The 23413-nt window shown below is 35.3% G+C and overlaps 1 protein-coding gene across 4 annotated transcripts in view; it reads left to right on the forward strand.

Moving 5' to 3' along the window:
- The window catches only part of SNCA (synuclein alpha), a 156752-nt gene that overhangs the window by 12671 nt on the left and 120668 nt on the right, over positions 1-23413 (forward strand). For all 4 annotated transcript variants that reach the window (XM_045472950.1, XM_045472944.1, XM_045472934.1 and 1 more), the window contains exon 4: positions 6901-7043. In XM_045472950.1, the coding sequence (XP_045328906.1) occupies positions 6901-7043 (143 nt within the window). The remainder of the gene's footprint in view (positions 1-6900; positions 7044-23413) is intronic.

Below are 23413 nucleotides of genomic sequence, written 5' to 3' on the forward strand. Positions count from 1 at the left end.
TCTGGCAGATGCGGTAAAACAGGGTATATAATGAGAAATATAATTCATAGGATCAGAAAGCAGTAAGTGTAATAGAAAGTGTGAAATATAATTCATATAATTCATAGGATCAGAAAGCAGTAAGTGTAATAAAAATATACCATGTTCTTATTACTGAATTAAAAATGGAAGTGGGGAAAATCAAGTGGGACTATTAGTATAGTGTTGTGGTTGATCCCATAACTCTGGAGCCAGACTTCCATGGTTCAAATTTCTGCTTATCGTTTTTCAGCTGTGTTATTTTCTGCAGGAATCATAACCTTTTTGTGATTTAGTTTCCTCATCTATAAAAGAATAAAGAGAATTAATGTATACAAACACCTAGAGTAATGAAGGCAAGTAGTGTGTACTATGTAAGTGTTATTTATCCTCACTGTATACTGGGTCTATCTTGAACAACATTTTTACAGATAGTGGAGAAAAATATTTCATATGACTATTTTATATATACTTTTGATAAGTAAGTGAGGGTGCAAAATTAAAACAGAACCCTTTGAAACTGTTTCTGCTAGAAGGTAAATTAAAGTGAGCTGTTTGTTTTTCTGTGTTGGCAATCCAATCAATATGTAATGCCCAGAACTAAGCAAGTAAATGAACTGTATTGCCTTGTAGGGACCTTTCCATAAATATGATGTTATTAAGCATGTTTTTATATGACCTGGACAGCAGACAGTTGGAGACTACCATCTGAAGGGCATAGCTAGATTAGTGGTGTTCCAGTTGGTAGTTGAAGAATCCCTGTAGTTTAGAAAGCAGATAAGCTTGTGGCCCAATTTGGAGTCTGTGCCATTCTCCAGAATGACAGAAAGTAAATGAGTGTGTGTGTGTGTGTGTGTGTGTGTGTGTGTGTGTGTGTGTGTTACTGAAGTTTGTACAATAAGGCAACATTTTAGCCTGCCACCTTACGTTTCCCTGATTTTATAATATTGAGAAGTTTGCATATCATGTCTTTAGCATACTGAGGAATCTAAAATAACCCATAGTAACGATGTTTTCATAATTTAGTTTAATCCAGGGCTTCTCAAATGTATTTGACCTTATTTCAATAGTTACTAGGATTGAATGAAACCAAGGTTCCACACAACACTGTGGAAAATGCTGCTAAGCAGCAAGGCCATGATGATTTTTATGTGGGTAATATTTACAGCCATTGTATCAATCAGCTACCCTGACAATAGTAAGATATCAAAAATGCCATAAGTAGTCTGACCAGGAGGAATGCATTGGGATAAATCTGCAATAAATACTACCATCCTTCTCCCATATCAGGTAATGAGTAGGATTATTTAATATAAAATCCAAATTCCAAGTGTAAGGATAAATAAGATAATTACCTCAATGGTTAGGAGAAGAATTGGTCTTAAAGCAGAGAAATGAGAAACTACTATATAGAATATAACATTATAAGCTAATGTGAAAGGAAAAATTTCCTCAAGATTCATCCCATTACTTATTTTTGCAGAAATATCAGCTTCAATAAACTTACTTAGACTAGGAGTTTTCTACCTCAAAAATTCCAAGAAAACTAAATCCCCCCAGTTAGATAATCTCATGATAAAATCTAAAAATCGCTACCTTAAACCCTAGCTTTTTTTTTTTTATCTCAGTTCATTATTGTTGTAGTGGTCAACTTAATGCATTATGTTATAGAAAAATATGAGAGTGTGTTTAATCTGGACTTACTGAATGACAAATCTTTGAAGGTGCTTAAAAAAAGTAAATGTTGATTGGGGCCCCTGCGTGACTGAGTCGCTTAAGCGTCTTGACTCTTGATTTCTGCTCAGGTCATGATCTCATAATTTGTGAGATCCAGCCCTGCAACTAGCTTTGTGCTGGTAGTATGGAATTGGCTTAGGATTCTCTCTCTCCCCCTCTCTCTCTTCCCTTCCCCCTGCTTGCCTTCTCTCTCTCTCTCACTCTCAAACTAAATAAATAAACATAAAAGTAAAATAAATGTTGATAAAAGCTTACTTTTTTTTTTCTCATGGAAGTATGGTTTAAAGAAATTCCAATTATTGGAGATTTTCTGAAGGTTTTGATTCTTAGAAACAAAAGTTTATTATATGATAATGAACACAGCCAATTTCAACATGATATAATTTAAATTACCATATTAAAATGTTTAATGATATAAGTTTATTTTCATCAAATGTATAATTTGTACTGTTAAAAGCTAGGTATTCTTAACTTTATAATTGTGTTTAATAACAAGGTTTGGTTTTACTATATCTATTTGAAAAGTTGGTGCCACATTTCCTTTCTGAAATTTTATTTTTGTCTTAAATCTAATGATTGAAGTTAATGAATAAATTACAGAATACACAAAATTTCTCTTAATGCATTGAAATAATTTATTGGTGTCTGCTGTGAAATAATATAAAGAGAAATAACAGGATCTCTGATTTTAATGAACTCCAAATAGACTGATGGAGGTGGATAGACATAATGGGAAGTGAATAATTCTGGCACAAAGTTCAATAGCAGAGATATATCTAAAATTTTATGAGATCACAGGAGGAGGAACAGGACACCTGTTGGGAGGAAATGTTTTTAACATGGAATTGGACATCTGAGGTGGGTTTTAACAGCAGTTTGAATTTGCTGAGTAAATAGGGAGATATCTGACAAGGATCAAAGCTTCTGGCCAGAGGGAACTATATGAAAGAAATTGGGAAAGACTGGCACATTTGGGGGAAAACATAAAATATTATACTATCAGTAAGTTGGGAGGAAGTATCTGTTTTGATCCTGGTTATGAGGTCTTTTCCCTTAAAAATGAATATTATTTATCAGATGAAAAATGACTAATTTGAATGTGTCTCCTTTTGTTTTGTCATCTTTTGTTTGGCATATCAATGGAGAAACAATGTTCTTAAGAGAGGGACTTGGGGCTTAAGATCAGTGGATAATCCACTAGATAAATCAAGTCCAATGAAATCTTTTAAAATGTGTCCATTATTGCTACAGGTATGCTCTGTCATTTTGTAATGTAACTAATTTACTTATTTTTACAATGATAAAACCTGGTGAATTATAATAAAGTACAAAGTGCATTTTACTGTGAACTTTATGTGCATTAAAAGTAAATTAATGTGTATACATATACAAAGCATGGTCTAAATATTGTAAAAATAACCTCTCACGGTTGGCAGAAAAAATACGAGTCTATAAAAAGATCAAAATTTATTCTTGTCTTTGAGATACTGTAACAAGAAAGTGTTCATTTTTCAAGCAAAATTTTCTATTGATGTTCTTGGAAAAGAAAAAAATGACAAGTTAAAGCCCATAATTCACTATTTTTAAAGGATCAACATTCTGGAAATGTTTTAAAACATGAAATCTCTAGTACAGCTTCTCACTGACACTGGAATTGAACTTTGCATTGGGAATAGCCATTATTTGTTAGGAGGCATCAACGGTATCCCTAGAAGTGGCAAAAAGCAAATATCAAGCAACATCTTCTGGGGACTCTTCCTGGTTTTAGACGCTAGGGCCATTTCAATTTTGCCACGTTGCCTAGAACTGAAGAGTAAGCATCTATCCTTACAGACCACCTTACTTCCATGACCTGCCATTTCAAAAGCCAATTGCTTTGTCCACATTGTTCAATCATTGGCTTCCTCCAGTGAGTGACATGAAATCTGTACAATAATCATGTGATTAGCATATCACACCGACTTAACAGCTGACAGTGTAACTCATCAAATTCCTTGGGGTGGGACTTATCTGGAGAGGATGTACACAAGCCTAAAACATAACCTCCCGCCCCCCCAAAAAGTGTCTCTATTTGCTTGGGAGAGGGCCTGAGGAAAAGTATCACTCAAAACCGCAAATTCTTGAAATCTGGGGGAAAAGCAGAAAAGAAAGAGTTTATGAGGCAAAATGAAGGCAAACGTTACATAAATGGAGATAAAAGATGCAAGATGTAGACTTTGTAAGTGTTATAAGGTTTAGATGAAGAGAGATTGTTTTATTTCTCTATCAACCTTGAGATTATTAACAGAGCAGAAGATCTTGTGTTTTGTTTTTTCATAGAAATCTTCATTTAATTGAAACAAACATTTTTATTGGAGTTTCCTTTATTTGGGAATTGCATGGAGGTAATATACAAAGATTAAACAGCAATTATATCAGATATGGTTTTAGAGAAATTTTGATATGAGATTAAGTTTTTGCTTCCAAATCTAATTCCAAACTATTTACACTGTCTTCTCTAAATTTTTACCTTATAAAAAAAATCTACTGAATCACCATATTGTATTTTGTTTTATGAAAATAAATTATAAGTTTGCTCAACAAACTTCATTTTCATACTAAACACCTAGTTCTTTTGTTGCCATTAAAATTGTTGAAAATCAATCTTTTTATTTCAAACCCTGTTTCGACGCTTGAAGTTTCATAAAAGGATTAAAATTTCTTCATAACCATACCTTACTCTATTGTTCATTTTTTTTTGGCTTAAGTTTTATTTTAATTCCAGGTAGTAAACAGACAGTGTTATATTAGTCTCAGGTGTACAATGTAGTGATTCAATAATTCCGTGCATCACCTGGGGCTCACCATGACAAGTGCACTCCTTGATCCCTGTCACCTATTTAACCCGTGCCCACCCCTTTCCCCTCTCGTGACCATCAGTTTGTTCTCTATAATTAAGAGTCTGCTTCTTGATTTGTCTCTCTCTCTCTCTCTCTTTTCTTTCCCTTTGCTCATTTTCTTTGTTTCTTAAATTTCGCATAGGAGTGAAATCACATATTTGTCTTTCTTTAACTAACTTATTTTGCCTAGCATTATACTCTCTAGCTCCATCCATATTGTTGCACATGGCAAGATTTCATTCCTTTCTATGTCTGAATAATATTTCATCGCATATACTGCATCTTCTTTATCTATTCATCAGTCAATGGACGCTTAGTTTGCTTCCATAATGCTGCTATAATCATTGGGGTGCATGCATCTCTTTGAATTACTGTTTTTGTACTCTTTGAGTAAATATGCAATAGTGTGATTGCTGGATCATAGGGTAGTTCTATTTTTTTAACTTTTTGAGGAAACTCCATCCTGTTTTCCACAGTGCCTGCACCAGTTTGCATTCCCACCAAGAGTGCACAAGTTTTCCTTTTACTCCATATACTCACCAATACTTGTTTCTTGCATTGTTGATTTTAGACATTCTGACATGTATGAGATTCTATCTCCTTGCACTTTTGATTTGCATTTCTCTGATTGTAAGTGATGATGAACATGTTTTCATATGTCTGTCAGCCATCCAGATCTCTTCTTTGGGGAAATATCTGTTCATGTCTTCTGCCCATCTTTCATTTGGATTGTTTGGGTGTTGGATGTTGAGTTCTATAAGTTCTTTATATATTTTGGATACTAGCCCTTTATCAGACATGTCATTTGCAAATATCTTCTCCCTTTCTATAGGTTTCCTTTTAGTTTTGTTGATTATTTATTTCACTGTGCAGAAGTTTTTTTATTTTGATATATTCCCAGTGGCTTATTTTTGCTTTTGTTTCCCTTGCCTCAGGAGACATATCTAGAAAAAAAGTTGCTCTGGCCAATGTCAAAGAAGTTACTGCCAGTGTTCTAGGATTTTTATGGTTTCAGGTCTCACATTGAGTCTTTAATCCATTTTGACTTTATTTTTGTGTAAGTGGTCCAGTTTCATTCTTTTGCATTCAGTCTTCCCAATACCAATATCTGAAGAGATTGTCTTTTTCACACTGGATATTCTTTCCTGCTTTGCCAAAGATTAATTGATCATATAGTTGTGGACTATTTTCTAGGTTTTCTAGTCTGTTCCATTGATCTAATTGTCTATTTTTGAGCTAGTATCATATTGTTTTGATCTCTATAACTTTATAACTTGAGGTCTGGAATTGTGATGCCTCCAGCTTTGATTTTCTTTTTCAAGGTTACTCTAGCTATTTGGAGTCCATTGTGGTTCTATTCAAATTTTAGAATTGTTTGTTCTGCTTATGTGAAAAATACCATTGGTATTTTGAAGGGATCACATCACACTGCTTTGGGTAGTATAGACATTTTAACATTGTTTGTTCTTCCAATCCAAGAGCGTGAAATGTCTTCCCATTTCCTTGTGTTGTCTTCCATTTCTTTCATCATTGTTTTATAGTTTACAGAGTACAGATCTTTCACCTCTTTGGTTAGGTTTATTCCTAGGTATCTTATTATTTCTGGCGCAATTATAAATGGGATTATTTTCTTAATTTCTCTTTCTGATGCTTCATTATTGGTATATAGAAACGTAAGAGATTTCTATAGATTTATTTTGTATCCTGCAACATTACTGAATTCATTTATCAGTTCTAGTAGTCTTTTGGTGGGGCCTTTTGGATTTTCTATAAATAGTATCATGTCATCTGTATTGTTCATTTCAGAGGGTAACATGAGCACATATGTGTTGTGTGACTAGGAAGGTATGGTGAAAATGGGCATGCTCGGTGAGATTAACGAATTGGCATTGAAATTGAAATAAATAAATAATTACTTCATCTTACAATAACTGCACCTGGAATCATTGCTTTCTGTAAACTTTCCTTAATAAAATGTTAACCAAACCTCAATTGCTCAAAGGCTTTCAACTTGTGATCATTACACTTGAAGCACATTTTAATATTTGCAGGATTACAACAACATATCTTAGCAAAGATTTAATGTTTGTCTAAACGACACTCACTTAAAAATCTCTGTAGTTTTTATTTCTTCTGACACCTCAGTTATTTATGGTATGTGTAAACACAGGTCTTTAGAAGTTAACAGCTAGTGGAAGTGAAATTATTTTAAGTCCCAGTTGTTCCACTGTCCCACTGTTAATCTGCTGTTCTGGATTTATCCCAGTGGCTGAGAAGACCAAAGAGCAAGTGACAAATGTTGGTGAGGCGGTGGTGACAGGGGTGACAGCAGTTGCACAAAAGACAGTGGAGGGAGCAGGGAGCATCGCAGCTGCCACTGGCTTTGGCAAAAAGGATCAGTTGGGCAAGGTATGGTTGCATACATTTTATGTTGCATTTGCAAAGTCTCGGGATCACAATGCATTTTCATGGAAGGCAGGAATAAGATGCTTATTTGAGGGAGGACTGACTCACCCTCCTCTCGTTAAAAAAAAAAAAAAAAAAAAGATCTACCTTCATGTGTGCATTCTTTTTGGAGGCATTAATCCAGATAAATGCCGTGAAAACTGTACAGTAATCATGATTGTTTCATTTTCTGGAAGAAAGTTAATGAAATGAACAAATGTAATAAATATGAAAAGAACTATGACATTTCAGAAAGAATGGGTGCTTTCACGTTAGCTATGAGTCTTGCAATCTCTCTTTGTTGAAACATAACAAATGCTTTGTGCCCAAATGACAGATTTTCAAAATGAAGATCTTTTAGTTGATTTCTTTATAATGACATCATCTCTTATTAAATGGTACATTTGCTTATCGCATAGCAGTTCATTTGCAAATACATGTTTGTGGGAACGGAGAGACTTAAATTGTATACCAACTGGAGATTGTGCTTTTGGGGTGATTTTAAAATTCTCAGAACTTTGAATGCATTTCTTGACAAATATGAGACGCTAGTAAGAATATACAAAAGATACTATGACTTTCATTATGACAGATAAGTGATAGAAAATGAGATGTTAACTGGAATATGAAATTTCATAAATTTCAAGACCACAGCAGCAGACATTTTTGCTGTTTCTCTGACACCATGGCCTCCTTGCTACTCCTTAAACAAACCAAGAACTCCCTTGCCCTGGCTCCTCTCTCTGTCTAGAAGGCTCTTCCCCAAGATTGTATACTTGGTTCACGGCCTCATCTTCTCAGGTCTTGTTAAATGACACCTTCTCAGTGAGGCCTACCCTGTACTATTTGAGATTGAAGTCATTCTCTTCACCTCTGGTATTCCCAGTCTCCCTACTGTTTATTTTTTTCCTTTTATACCAAAGCATGTATCACCTTTAAGAATCATGAATAACTTACTTTTTTTTTAAATATCTGTTGTTATTTTCTTTGTCCCCTCCTAAAATATAAGCACCATGAGGGTGGAATATATTGATTTTGTTCACTGATATTTCACAAGTGTCTGGAACAGTACCCGACACATAGTAGATAATTAGGAATATTTATTAAGGAGGAAAAGAAGGAAGGAAATAAGTAAACAAGCAAAGTGATTTTTATTTCTGTATCTAATAATTATGTGGAGAGTATAGCAACTGTGGCTATTCAACTATCTGAAAGTTATAACCAAAGAGATTTTGGAATAGATGTTTTGAAAAACTATAAGAAAATAGCTTTACTTGCTGGCAAACTACTCTGGGTTATTTCCACTCCATACAATGCTATGTAGCAGGCCTGCTTTGATGGATCATTAAAACATTGATATTAGAAACACAGGACTAAAAACCTGTGACATACTGAAATTTATCACATGTATTTATATCATCTGGGAAACTTATGCTAGTTATGGAAAATCTGGGCTGGGCTTCTAGTGAAGTTCTTCATTCAGCCTACACTGAAATGTATAGCTGGTGAAAGTAGTATTCTTTTGTGTGGATTACGCTTTTCAAATAATCATATTTCTTGTGCTAATAGTCTGCAAATTTCTACTTTCTGTCTCAATTTATAATTATATTTGTAGCTTTAGTACTTTTCAAAAGTTAGGAGGGACCGCAGGTATTAGGACAGAAGCAATTAACCTGTTTGGTGTCCTAGACTCTTCTGCCAAATCTGATAGAAGCTGTGGACTCTCTTCTCAGACATATGCACAATGAAAGGCTTAGGGGGGTCTTGGAAGCCCATAAATAGACAGAGTCCATGATTTAGACCAATTCTCTGTGCAGATGGGGAAAGTGAAATCTGCAGAGGGGAAGCGAGCAGTCCAAGATCACATGGCCAATTGTAATTGATTGGATACCAGTACGGCTTTTCCCATCCACTATGTCCCTTCCCTAGTCACTTACCTTCCCTTTGAGCTTTTATAGCTGACTTGTGGACAACCAGAAATAACTGGAAAAATTCTGTGCTTCAGAATATTAAAAAAACAGGGAAACGTGTACCATCCGCTTCTCACCCCTACGTAAGGCTTACAGTGTAAATTGCAAATAAGGCATGAAAGTGCTTCATTTCTTAAGAAATTGGGCTTGGTTTTTACTTTTCTAAAAATATTACTATTATCTTCATACTTTAAAGCAGAAATCTAAATGATATAACAAAATTAACCATTTGGAGATATTTCTCTTATGTGTACTTACAAGTTCTTCTAAGTTTTTAATATGAAAATGAAGCCATAATACCTAGAAATTGCAGTATAGTTCTATAAAAAAAAATTAAACTAGAATTTAAATAGCTGATTTTCATCCTTGCTCTATCACCAACAGGCTGGATGACCTTTTGAGAATCTCCTAAAACTCTTTCTCAAATAATGAGAAACTATACCAGAAAACTGTTAAAGCCCAATTTAGCAGCAGTGTTCTGAGTTTCTATTATAACTCAAGAAAGATGGTAATAATCTTTCCGTTGTGGCTGTATCTATGAAATCCCCAAAATGCTAGAGAGTTTAGATAAATCATTCAATTTACTCATTATGAGATTGTGAAGTAGTGTAATTTCATCATTCAAACTCTGATCAAAATGATTCTGGTAAATGGAAATAAGCAAATTATCGAAGCTTTAACCACTTGTTAATGATTCCATCGACATACTCATTCTTCACTCAAGAAATAATGCTTGCTCACTGTATGTCAGAAAACTATACACTGTTTTTTCTCTCATTAAGCTTACAGTCTAGTGACAAAGATTAATAATAAGCATCTAATTGCCACACAATATGTATGCAGTTCTAAACTGTGAAATGCTATGGAGTACATAATGCTGAGAATATCCCAGCTAGTATGCAATAGGGGTAAGGGAGAACATTACAAAGGCTTCCCTGAAGAAGTGATGTTTGCACTGAGATCTAGAAAAATGGCTGGCAATTAATAAGCAAGTGGAAGTTGGAGAAAAAACATTGCAGGCAAAAGTAACAACATGAGGAAATCTCATGTGGTAGGAGGGGACTATGGACTGTAGCTGGAGCCACAGAAAATAAGGTAGAAGGAGCTGGAGAGGTGTGTGGAGATCACATCCTGGTTGGCTGGGTTGAGACTGTTGGTCTTTATTCTAAGAATGAAGGAACCTATTAAAAATTTTTAAGCAAGGATGTTAGCTTATAATTTTGCCTGTTGAATAGATGTCTCTACCTGTCAGGCAGGAAACAGATTAAAGGGAGGGAAGAGTGGAATCCAGGGACAGTTAGTGGGCTATGATGGAAAGAGGAGATGAGTGCATATTCTAAGATGTTAGTGGGGGAAGAGAAAGGAAAGGATTAATTTGAAAACTATGTAGGAGGTAATATCAACAAGATTTGGTGGTTCATTTCATGAAACTGGAGGGAAGAGGGATATGATTAGCAGGACTACTGGGTTGTTGGAGTGGACTGCTGGCTGTGCCATTCTGTTGGCAGTTGGTGCTTCTCTTGAATATCAAGAACACTGCAAAAGGAGTGGCTATATTGATGTTTAGCCCTCATGCCCTTTGAGGGTATTTGGCTCATTACTCCCTGATTAGTGGAACAAATCTCCCCCCCGCCTGCCCATTTCTTTCCTCCTTCCCTCTCTCCTTCTTTTCCTCCCCTTCTCCCTTCCACCCTTCCTTCTTTTCTTTATTTCCTCCCTGTGGTGTTTTCTCTTCCTTTTTTTTTTTTTTTTCTTTAATCAAGAGCTCCAGTAGCTCATTTTGGTTTTTCCTGTTTTTGATAAATTTATTTCTTTGGGAACGTTTGCTTTGGTGTACTCTATCTCCTTTTGATGTTAACAGAGAGATATAATGACAGATATGTAAGTATTATTTTGAATTTGAATTTCATATGAATGAAGCTATCCTTAGATCTAATTTCTAATTATAAGACATTAGATTAAAGGACAAATAGGATGTCTTGAATTTTAAGAATTTGCTTTATCAAATATTATTAGCTCCTCTACTGAATACATTAGAATAATACATCTACTGATCTATATTTTTACCTGTGTGCACACAAGAGGTTATAGCTACACAATTTATTTCCTAAAGCTTATTTGATTGGCATGGTAGAAAACAGGCTGCAAATGCACTGGCAGAAATACTCAATCTTTAAGTTCAAACAGAGTTATATAGACAAAATTTGTTTACTACTTCTATTGAGAACAAGTTATCTGCTGATACCAAGACTATTACAAACAATCAAATAAGAGGTTCTGTAGTACATTTATGTGTGCAGTATACAGCTAGTCACTACATTGACTCCATTACAACCCCTCAACAGTGCTTTGCATGTGGTTACTGCTTAAATAAATCCTTGCTGAACAAATGAGCATTTATTTATTGCTTTCTGGAATACTCTAGAAGAGCTGGATCCTCAGTGTCCCTGAAGTCTATACTTTTGTAAAATATATATTTTTTAATTTATAGAGAGTGAAAGTTCTACATCTCCTATAGAGCCACTGCCTGACAAATAGTACAGCAGTCAGCTTCATTATCACATGCCATTTAGTCATTGAACTATCTGCATGGAAATTAATAGGTTTAATTCAGGAAATAAGCTTGAAATATCTATAGCCTCAGATACTTGAAATATTCAAGTTCACCTGTTTTTATTTTTCTTCAGAATCAGAGTGAAGTGCCTAAACAGTATGAAACATTTTGAAAAAAATAGATCAGATTTTAAGAATTTTTTACTGGCTCCAGCCTAGTTATCTGGAAAATATTGATTTCAAATGGATAGTAGCATGCATACTCTGTGCTCCTGCATTAATTCATAAGAAGATAGCTAACCAAGTTTGTGCTGGAGGAGTAAAACAAAGCAGGAATGAAAAATAACAGGTTTGACATAATTTATAACATTTAAATGTCCTTCTACTTAACTTTCCTTTGACTTAGCAGAGCTACGATGTCTAGCTTGATGCAGACTTATTTTTAAACACTTGAGTATTATAGACCTAATCAAATAATCAGATGATGGATGTTGACATCAGCTAACTTATTTATGCTGATTTCATAAATAAGCCAAAGGTGACAGTCAATCTTTCAGATTTCTTTGAAGAAGCATATACCTATTATAGGTATAATCTTAATAGTGTATTGTTTATAACAAGGTAACAGGAGATGTCAAGATTAACAGAATATCGTAATCTTAGCTTAAAGCATGTTGTAACTAAAGAAAAAACCTAATTGATCTGATTTCTTTGTTTTAACATGTCTATAATCAGTAATATTTTGCAATGTGGCATATAAAAAAATCAATATTTTAAGCTCATATGAAAGTCCACTAATATTACATGAAGTCTCTCCACTTGGAAACACATCTGTTATGTTGGACTTTCTTTATATCTAATAATATTTCACTGGGTTCAGGAAGGATTAATCATGATTCCGAATGACACTTAATCTTGTAAGGTTGTGAATGGGAAGGTGCACAATAATTGTACATGAAGTTGTAAGGAACATAGGCTTATGGTTATGTTTTCATTAAAATTCAATAGCATTCATTCATTTAATGGGTACTTTGTATGTGCTGGACACTCAGTTGGGCACCATGAGGAATACAGAGGTAGATAACACACGGATGGCTCCAGCCTTCAAGAAATGTGGGGTCTTGGCATAGCACTGACATATTTACCCCTGGGAAAAAGGAGCATCTCTGCTCTTTGAGACTGTGTATGTGTCTGTAAAAAGTACATATCCACCATAAGGGAAAAAATGCTTGTTGTTAAGAATGAGAGCGAGATCTGTACTCTCAGTATATATTCTACTTTAAATTTTGTTTTTGTCAGCAGGCCATGAAATTACCTCACACACATAGAGATAACAGCCACAATATTTTAGCTGTTTAGACAGAAACATAAAAATTCTCCCACCTGAGTCCTAGGACCAGTTGTTAATAATGTGTAAGGATTATAACCCCGCAATAGATACATGGCTACAAATCCAATTTCAGTCTTCAAAGAACCAGTTGTGATAGTAGTTGTGTTTGTTAGAAAATGTATTATAGGAAGAGTCTGATAGAACTGCTTCAAGGCACACCAGCAAATAGCTTTAAACCATATTTCTGAAATTGGCTTATTCCCTCATAAATGCTTAATGTGAATTAAAATTCAGTGAATGCACTGTGAAAGCAATAACCATACTTTTATGAATCAGTCTTTACTGTGCATGTGGCTAACACCTATTGCAAATGTCCCTTCACCTGCAAAAAGAACATGATAATTTTGATAGTTTCATGAATCAGATACTATTATATGTAGAAAGATTTCAAGCTAAGGTGTTTTCATTTTAAAACTCTGCTACCATCTGAGCTGTATTTCCACCTCGTAATTCAATGGAAAACCTGGAAAAAGAATATTAATATGTTTCGGTGACAGGAATAAAGGTAATAGATGTATTTTTTCATTATGACATACAGTAGTCATTTCCCAAACTTCAATGATAATCAGTTTTTTTGTTTCTAAAAAGTAAGAATAATTTGAATTTCTGCCCCTTCAAATATAGGTTTTTAGTTTTCCAATTTTCAGGGAGATAGTTGATGGTGTTTGCTTTATCAAAAGAAAATAGATATTTTAAAAAACACAAAAATCTAGGGCAAAATATATTTACTTGAATTCAAAGGAATAGAAATAAGGTAAATGAGATGCCAATTGTGTTTTGCATGCAACTACACAATTATGGAACTAGAGTTGAATGATATATCTCATCAACCCAATTGTTCCCTGGTGAAGAGAAAATAAGTAGTTTGTAAATTCAAATAGGAGGTAATTCTTTTATAAGAAATTTTATCAAATCTTTGCAAAACATTGAAATACTTAAGTTACAATTTTTTAAAATTTAAATTCAAGTTAGTTAACATACAGTGTAGTCTTGGCTTCAGGAGTAGAACCCAGTGTTTCATCATTTACATATAACACCCAGTGCTCATCCCAAAAAGTGCCCTCCTTAATGCCCATCACCCATTTAACCCTTCCCCCCACCTACTGCCCCTCCAGAAACCCTTAGTTTGTTCTCTGTATTTAAGTCTCTTATGGTTTGCCTCCCTCTCTGTTTCTATCTTATGTTTTCTTCCCTTCCCCTATGTTTAACCATTGTGTTTCTTAAATTCCACATATGAGTGAAATCACATATCTGTCTTTCTCTGACTTATTTTGCTTAGCAGGATACACTCTAGTTCCATCCACATTGTTGCAAATGGCAAGTTACAATTTAAATATTCCTCTATCAGGTGATTCTAGAATCACTAAACAGATATTTTGAAAATTCTCAAAGTAGTAATTAATTCTTAATATGGCTATGGTGGTACATTAATACAAGGAACACTGAGCTAGAAATTATGTGTTTTGAATAAATAAATAATTGAATGAATAAAACAGTTTTTTTAAAAGAATATATATTTTATCTTCCTGGTTAGAAGTAGAAACTACCTTACTTTTCCTTTGTGTTCTTCACACTAACACAACATAATAAATTTATTTGGAACTCCATTCATAAGAATGAATTCATTTGGCAGCTTTTTAAATTGTGAACTATAATGTGTGAACTGTTAATTTATGAATTTTAGAATTTAAGAGTTTAAGACTAGAATTTAACTGTCTGACAAGCCATAATAGCAAATTATCTCCAATTCACATACATATACACACTTTATCCTATTTAATTGTTGGAAATCCTCAAAAAAGTGGAGAATTGTCCTTTAAATATACACTGTGCTAATTTATGCCACAGGAGTTTTCTGAGTATGTACATACAGCTTTGTCTGAAGGGCCCAGTTTTTGGCCAGTAGACTGTGTATTTTTTGCTATCTAGTGAAATTGGAGAAAGCACGTGCTCCAGCTACATCACTGAGTTTGAAGATTAATATAATTGTCATGAAAAGCATACAATGGCATTAAAAATACTTCATCTTCAATTTTTACCATTATGATGTATGTAAAGTAGGCACCTTAAAAAGTAATCTTCACTAAATACTAATAACTGCTTAAAGTAATAACCTTTCCCTCGTAGTCTTTCTGCAAGGGAAACTAACACTTGGGAATTTAAAACAAAAGCAGTTCACAAGTTTTCTAATTAAAGCTGCTCTATATCTGTTCTTTTGACTCCCCATGATAGCCACTGACCTTTATCTTTGTACTGGGTTTCTGATTTACCTACATCATTTGATTTGGTCATGTGTAGGAAAAGCATGGCTCAAATCTCAGGGCATGGGCTTTAAGTCAGGGAACATGGAATTGGTCTTGTCTCTCTCCCTCTGCTGAGTGATATCATCTCACCCCTCTGAGCATGGATTGTCTCATCTGTGAAATAAAAGGGCTGGATTAAATGAAGTCAAAATGTTTTAAGTATGTTTAATGGCTTGAATTTTAGGCCAGTTTGTTCAGTTACACATTGCCAGACCTCAGAATTCATTTAACCTTTCTAAACCAAAGCTACTTGAGTGTCTGTAACTGGCCAGCCACTGCACAGAGTCTTTGTGAATGAAGTGAAATCATGCACACAAAAGATAAACATGAGCTATAACATGTTATACAGTGGGGACATTTTATTAAGAAGAGGCTGTATTTTCATTGAATTGTGTTAGATATATAATTATAGGTCTCATTTATATAAGTAAATTGTAAACACAGAAAATGTAAAAACCATTCAATGAACATCCTACTTTATTTAACTAAATAAAATGAAGTTACATTACTATTATTTTTCCTTTGATTTCCTCAATGTGGTTCTACTAAATATTACACACATGATATAAATAGAAAGAAATAATTTAGGGAAACAGGTGTAAATGAAGTTAAAATTTTTTTTTCTTTGAAGTAGAAGAAAATCCCAGAGCCCTAATATCTTATTAGGAGTAGAGGTGCTGTCTTTTCTAAATGCCTTTTTAATACCAAAGCCATGGAGAGTAGTTCTGGGTGTTTAGTGGAGCTCAGGTCTGGAGCTCAGGCTTACTGAAATTGTTCCCATTCACTCTTGTTGTCTTTTTCTTAATAAGGTTGGTGTGTAGGTCCTGGGTTAGAGATATTTAGAGAGATCACCAGGACTAAGCATCTCATATCTAAATCCTATTCTTTTATAGCCATTTTCTATAAAATCTCTTGAACAAGGCAAAAGAAATGACTTTCTTCATTCCTATGAAGATTTTGTACCAAATGCTGATGAAGCTCCCTGCTGACCTGTATAGGGACATGTCTAAGATTTGCCTGTGTATCTTCTCGGCTCCTTCCCTTATACTCAAAGGAAGGAAAGTCCATTGAAGGGAAGAAGGCCAGAGAGTTTTTCCTGAAGCTGATTTTCTATGCCAAAACTTTCTAGAATGGGAGCTTCCAGAGGAGGTACAATCCCAAGCTTATCTGACTTTGACACCTTCATGATAAGCACTAATGCTTAGTTTATAACATTTAAGGCCTTGCATTTAATGTTTAGTTATTTCCCATGTTAAGCAGACTTATTATATAAATATTCAACCAAATGCAAGGTTTACTTGTTGCCAGAACTTAACATGAGCTCAAAGTTTCCTCTCCCCAAGTTCACCTGAAAATGAGGTGATATGTCTGCAAAGAGGGAAAGAAGGAAGGATAGGAACAACAATATCCTTGCTCTTGATTGGGCCTGGTTTTCATTTAGCACAGCTATTAATGTCCTGGGGTGACTCTCTGATGTGGTATGTGGTGTGGTCTAAATGTGCCCATCTATCCACTCCTGTTCTCCCGTCATCCCCTGCTTCTGTCATCCACACTTGGCCACCAGAGCCCATATACTCCTCTTTTTACCCGATCTGGGCTCAGGGGAAACTTAGGAACCCCTGCCACACCAGCCTCAACTCTCAGGAATCAGGGGATGTAGGTGTGAGGGGAGCAAGATTAAACTCTCCAACTTGGTATGTCAGCCCCCCATGTCTGTGTGATTATTTGCTCATACTCTATTAGCATTAGGAAAGTTATTTGGTCTTACTCTTCAGGCAGAATCCCACCAGGGAATGAGATGTGAGCTTGCCCAGCTCACAGATCTCTCCAACTTCATGAGTTACCACTCATAGAGAAATATTCAGAGAGAAGTATTCAGAGCAAAATACGGATTCCGACACTCCACTAATACTTTCTTTCAAATCTATTTCCCTAGAAATCTCTCTCCTCTTTCTTTTTATACTTTACTGTTGGGAAAACAGTGGAAAAGGGTCTGGAACTTGAACTTTTATAATTTACTTTCAGTGGCTCAACTGTGATCTTATTTCACAGCAATCCTCACACCTGTTTAAATGTGGGATAGGGAATTGCCTATTACAGCTATTACCCAAGGTTACAGTGCCTTCAGTTGGTGTTTCACATTTCTGGCAACTTCATGTGACAGATGTCCACTCAATCACCAACATGATGGTTGGAGCACAAATTGATACATATCATTCTTGAGTACATGTTGGAAATCTATATTAAAGGCACTGAAATTATGTATATTCTTTCAATCAACAGTTTCACTTCTAAGAATTTAAATGACCATTAATTTAGGGGCACCTGGTGGCTCAGTCAGTTGAGCGTCTGACTCCTGATTTTGACTCAGGTTATGATCCCAGGGTCATGGGATTGAGCCCCACATCAGGTTCTGTGCTAAGCATGGAACCTGCTTGGGAGTCTCTCTCTTTTTCCCTCTGCTCCTTTCCCCCCAGCTTATTCTCTCTCTCTCTCTAAAATAAAATTAAAAAAAAATAAATTATCATGAATGTATTTATTTATTTATTTATATTTTTTGTTTATTTATTTTTGAAAGAGAGATAGAGTGTGAGCGGGGGAGAGCAGACAGAGAGGAAGACGCAGAATCTGAAGCAAGCTCCAGGCTCTGAGCTGTCAGCACAGAGCCAAATGTGGGACTCAAACTCACAAACTGTGAGGTCATGATGTGAGCTGAAGTCGGATGCTTGACTGACTGAGCCACCCGGGTGCCCCACTGATCACGAATTTAAATATAAGGATATTCATCTCAGCATTGATTATAATGGTAGGTTGAAGAAAATTGTTAGTAGTTTGACAATAGGGTTTTAGATAAGGTTGATAAGGCCTAAGATATGGGTGATCCATACAGTGGTATGTTGAACAGCCATTAAAATGTTGGAGTAGAAGAATAGAATACTTCATGGAGTGGAATGACGCTCTTGTTGCATTAAGTGAAAAGAACAGATTACTAAACAATATGAACAGTTTGTATAGTATTACTTATTTCTATTTAGAAACCATCTGTGCCTGGTGTATGTGTGTATAAAGACCTCAAGTAAATGCATCAGGCTCTCAGTTTTTCTCAGTGAAGCACTCTTTGCATTTCTGGTTGAATAATATTTTGCTTTGGAGAACTCTCTCATTCACAGGCATTGCCTGTGAGATGCCAGCACTATCCCTCAGGCATTACAGCAACCACAAAAAGTCCTCCCACGATGTCCTTGAGGAAACACTACAGTAGACTTTTTCTGGGTCACGGATTATAGTCATTTTATTGGCTCCCCTTGCTTACTTATATTTTCTTTAATTTCCTTTAATAAGTATGTATCAGACTCATAACAAAAGCATAATAAGTGATATTTATAATATTCCACTATATTCAACATTTATGTGACTAAACATTCTGCTGGTTTGACCATAATTAGAACTTAAAGAAACCAATTTTCCTTCTTAGTGTCCCAGTTCTGTTTATGTTTGTTCAATGAATTAAAAAAAAAATCAGTTTCATGGGTACTTAAAAATATAGTTATACTATTAGTTATTCATCCATTCACCCATTTACTCATCCATTCATCTGGTCCGTATTTGTTAAAGTCATGCTGTGTGTGAAATGCTATGCCAGGCATCATCAGAAATATAGTGATGTACAAAACCAATTTATTGTGATCTAGGCATTGATATCTAGCTCTTCATCATGATGAGTATATGTAGGAGTTTGTTAGTCTATTGGTTTCACAGACTGCTTGAAGATTGCTTCCCCCACCTCCTTCCGTTTAAGTTTAGAGAAAGGCTGTCTCTGAGTGAGGTATCATAGCACTCATAGTCTCTTATTGTTTCTCAGATATATCTGGCTATAGTCCTTATTTCTCTTGATCCCAACTGTCAAACCAAATTAAAATGCCATTTCAGCGATTGTCTTTTTATTTATCTAATAATACTGGGTACTACATCCAAATTTCAAGATAAATTTGAACAAAGATTTTTGCAGAGTAATGAGTTATACTGCCTGAATGAGTTTAATGCTTTATTTGTTCTTTCATTTTTGGCAAGTTTATCTGATCATTTGGGGCCTTACAATTTGACTTTGCAAAATTTTAATGCAAATCTTTTGGGCTCTGAGAAAGCTGTCATCATTTTATATTCATGTATACTCAGATCTCCTTAAGCTTGCAAATAAACTTTTAATGTTTTTGTTAATCTGATGACATATAGAAAGTTGTAAAAGTAGGGGCACCTGGGTGGCTCAGTCGGTTAAGCGTCCGACTCTTGATTTTTGCTCAGGTCATGATCCTGCAGTTTGTGGGTTCCAGCCTTGTGTCTGTCTCCGTGCTGGCAGTGAGGAGCCTGTTTGGGATTTTCTTTCTCCATCCTTCTCTCTCTCTGCCTGTCTCCTGTTCGCGCACACACATGCACATGCTCTCACATGTGCACTCTCTCTCTAGAAATAAATAAACAAAAGAAAAAAAAGAAAATTGTAAAAATATACTTTTTTTAACTGGAGTTTACTTCTCTTGGAATTAGATAAATTCATCCACAGTGTACAATTTATTTTATATATGAACAAAGGCCTTGTACATGGACTAGGAAGACCTTTATATGCTTTAGTCTTTCCTATAACCTGTGAGTATCTCATTAATAGGCACTGCCATTTGGTCCTAACTAGAAGATCTGATCATCCCAAATGCCTAAAGTCACATTTTAAAATGTTGTATTTTTGGACCTAAGAGTTTATTGAAACATAATAAGAATGACATATGTATTGAGGAGACGTAGACTTCAGTTGCAAATAGAAATTTGAAAGTAATTGATACCTTTCTAAAAAGAAACTACAAACAATGTGACTTGAGGAAGGTACTATTTTATGCTGTGAGTGGTGGGTTAGTGTTGTTGATGTGTGTATATACATGAGGGTGGGTGCGAGGTGTGTGTGTGTGTGTGATGAAATTTATGGTAACAATTTAGAAATCTGCTTGGTCCTTCTCAGAGTTCAACCATTTTATAAATGCATCTACATTGATCTATCTTTGGAATCTATGAAATGGCTTTTGGCAGTACTTCCCTTAACATAATTTGGAAGTTATTAGCTAGATTAGTTCTGGAAAAATTAGCCAGTGGCTGTCCACTATCTATAGAATCAAGCCCCAAGACATAATCTTGTTATTCAAGACCAATTTTGTTTGGTCTCTCTTTCTTTTTAATCAGAGATGTCATAATTGCTCGACATAACTCTTCAGTCTAGGCAGACAAGTGTTTTCAAAATACTTTCCAGTTACCTCATCTAATATGTAATTTTTAACTCTGCTTTACCTTCGAGAAGGCTTTTAGGCTTCTTGTCTGAATTTTACCTGGTCTAAAAAGTCCAGCTCAAGCCTCCAGAAATACAAAACAGCATTCTGTAACTGCTGAAATGTGTAGTAATTTCACCTTATTTAGTGTTCCTAGCATCTGCAGATATACTATTCATATTTGGTTGCTTAGGTGAAAACATTGAAAGAATCCTTGATTCTTTTTCTTTCACATCCTCCATCCAATTCTATAGCTAATCAGTTCACCTGTATTTCAAAATATACCTCTGATCTTACCATGGCTCCTTTCTCTGTTCCACCATCCTTGGCCAGGTGTTCATCATTTCTTCACCTGGACTCCTTCCCTGGCCTCTGAAGTGACCTCCCTGCTTCTACTCACACACCCCACTCTGTTCCCTACCAGTCACAGTAATTCTTTTGAAACAAAACCCAAATCATCCCTCCCCTGCTGTCAACCATCTAGTGGCTTCCTTTCACAGACAGAATGAAATCCAAATCCTTACTGTGGGTTACAGACCCTACATCCGGCGGCTCTCACTAAGCTCTATGTCCTTTCCCTTTTCCACTGGTGCACTGCCCTCCAGCTATGCTGACCTTCCAAGTACATTTCCAATACATAATAAATGTATATAAAATGAATTTTATTCATTTAAATAGGGACTGTTTTCTTCTTCTGAAAGCAAAGGCAAATGTTATAGTCTTCTGCAAAAAAACTAAATAACCAGAAATTTTTTTTATCTTAATTTAAAAAGACAAACTTCAAGAATGTATAAAATGGCAAAGCTAATTCTCTACTTCAGATTTCTGTGTGATTTTTGGTGTATATTTTGCTTTTCCATGCTTGTTAACAATTCTAGTTGATCCTACATGGGTATGTGAAATTAACTTTCTCCCTAAGAACAAAGTAATGTTTTTACTCGTAAGATAAATCTTGGAAATTTAAAAAACTGTTTAAAACTATACATTATTCATATTCCATTAAATGTTTTCCTAGTAAGTCACATAAATTAGATTGACTGTTGGACAGATGGGCAGATCCACATGCATCCAATATTAGGCAGTTGGTGAGCATGAGATGCCAGAAAGAAGATGAGGAATATCAAGGCAGGAGGCTTCCTACTGCTCTTGAAAAAGAGGATTCTTTTGCTCCTGACTCTCCACTACATGTTTTCCTTTGAAAGTAAAGCCTTCCAAAACAACTTTCCACACTTTGTCTCTAAACACGCACTCAATGTTTTCTCATGATAATTGATATGTAAATAATAAAATGGAATGTTTAGGCAGATTGATAAAGGGATTTTCCCTTCCCTCTGCCTTTTATGCAAGGATGACAGCTATGAAATGTGTTTCCTCTGCAAGGAATGTGACAGTGTTCAGCTATGAGAAGATGAGAAGGAGAGAAAGGCTGCATATGGAGGAATAGTGTGTCATTTGTCACTGCCTGGATTCATCAGCCATGTGGAACTCCGGGAGGCACTGGCTGAGATACCAGTCTTCTTTATTTATTTCTTCCAGAATACGTCAGCAATACAGATTTCATTAGGAGCAGAGAAAAACATAAAAAACCAGTTAGCCTTTGTGATGGGGAGCAGTCATCTCAGAATATTGATCAAGAGTCAAAAAGAAGGCTTTTGTAACTTATTTCATCCATAGGTTACACTGATTTATCTAGAAAATTTTAATTTCAGGATGTATCTTTGGATACAACAAATGAGGATCTGTCTAAAACTACAGATAAATTCTACCTACTGTAATGTTTGATCTGGTGGAAACCATTTTAATTTTTTTTTTCAACGTTTTATTTATTTTTGGGACAGAGAGAGACAGAGCATGAACGGGGGAGGGGCAGAGAGAGAGGGAGACACAGAATCGGAAACAGGCTCCAGGCTCTGAGCCATCAGCCCAGAGCCCGACGCGGGGCTCGAACTCGCGGACCGCGAGATCGTGACCTGGCCGAAGTCGGACGCTTAACCGACTGCGCCACCCAGGCGCCCCTGGTGGAAACCATTTTAGTTTAACAATCCCTTCTCTATGAGAGGGGATCAATGGATACCCTACAGCAAAATGTGTAAGGGCCCCTAGTTTCACATCCAATGCAGATTTTGCATATATTTGATCTTTCGTAATCCAAAATATATCTCTCAGATCTAGATGTCAGTGAAAATTGAGTGAGCAAAAATGCTTCAGGGCCACAGTCTTTTTCTACTTCCTGTCCCCAGATCCCTTCTAATTGATAGAGTAAAATGTGATGAGCCAGAGAGCAGACCACTGTGGCCTTTTCCATACTGCCTCACAAAGGTAGAATTAATGGCCACAGTGATGGTGATCATCCTCACTTTTTATGTTCAGATAAATTTGGATATTTGCTTGGAGTTAATACTTTCTACCACAGTAAAAATTTGGGGAAATTAGTCATATAAGTCAGTGTGCCAAATTTTGTTTTGTTTATCCATTTTATTTTGAGTGGTATTAATTCAGCGCTAAATTTTCACTTAGTTATTCTCTACCCAAACTTTGAACCCATATCAGCCAAACATATACAAAGAAATGGCTTTTGCTGCCATCATGGTTAATTCTGTTTTATTTTGTATTTTTTTGGTTAATTCTTTTAAAATTACTTTTAAAAATTTGGTAAAATATGCTTTAAAATTTATATTTATTGAATGTTTTTCATGAACTCTTTTTTCTTTTCCTTTGAATACATGTATAATTGATTTGCAACTTACTTTTTTGTTTGTTTTCTAATTTATATTTCTAATTTTTTAATGTTTTTTAAATTACAATTCTGGTG

Source organism: Leopardus geoffroyi, chromosome B1 (assembly GCF_018350155.1).
Source record: "Leopardus geoffroyi isolate Oge1 chromosome B1, O.geoffroyi_Oge1_pat1.0, whole genome shotgun sequence".
NCBI classification, from domain to species: domain Eukaryota; kingdom Metazoa; phylum Chordata; class Mammalia; order Carnivora; family Felidae; genus Leopardus; species Leopardus geoffroyi.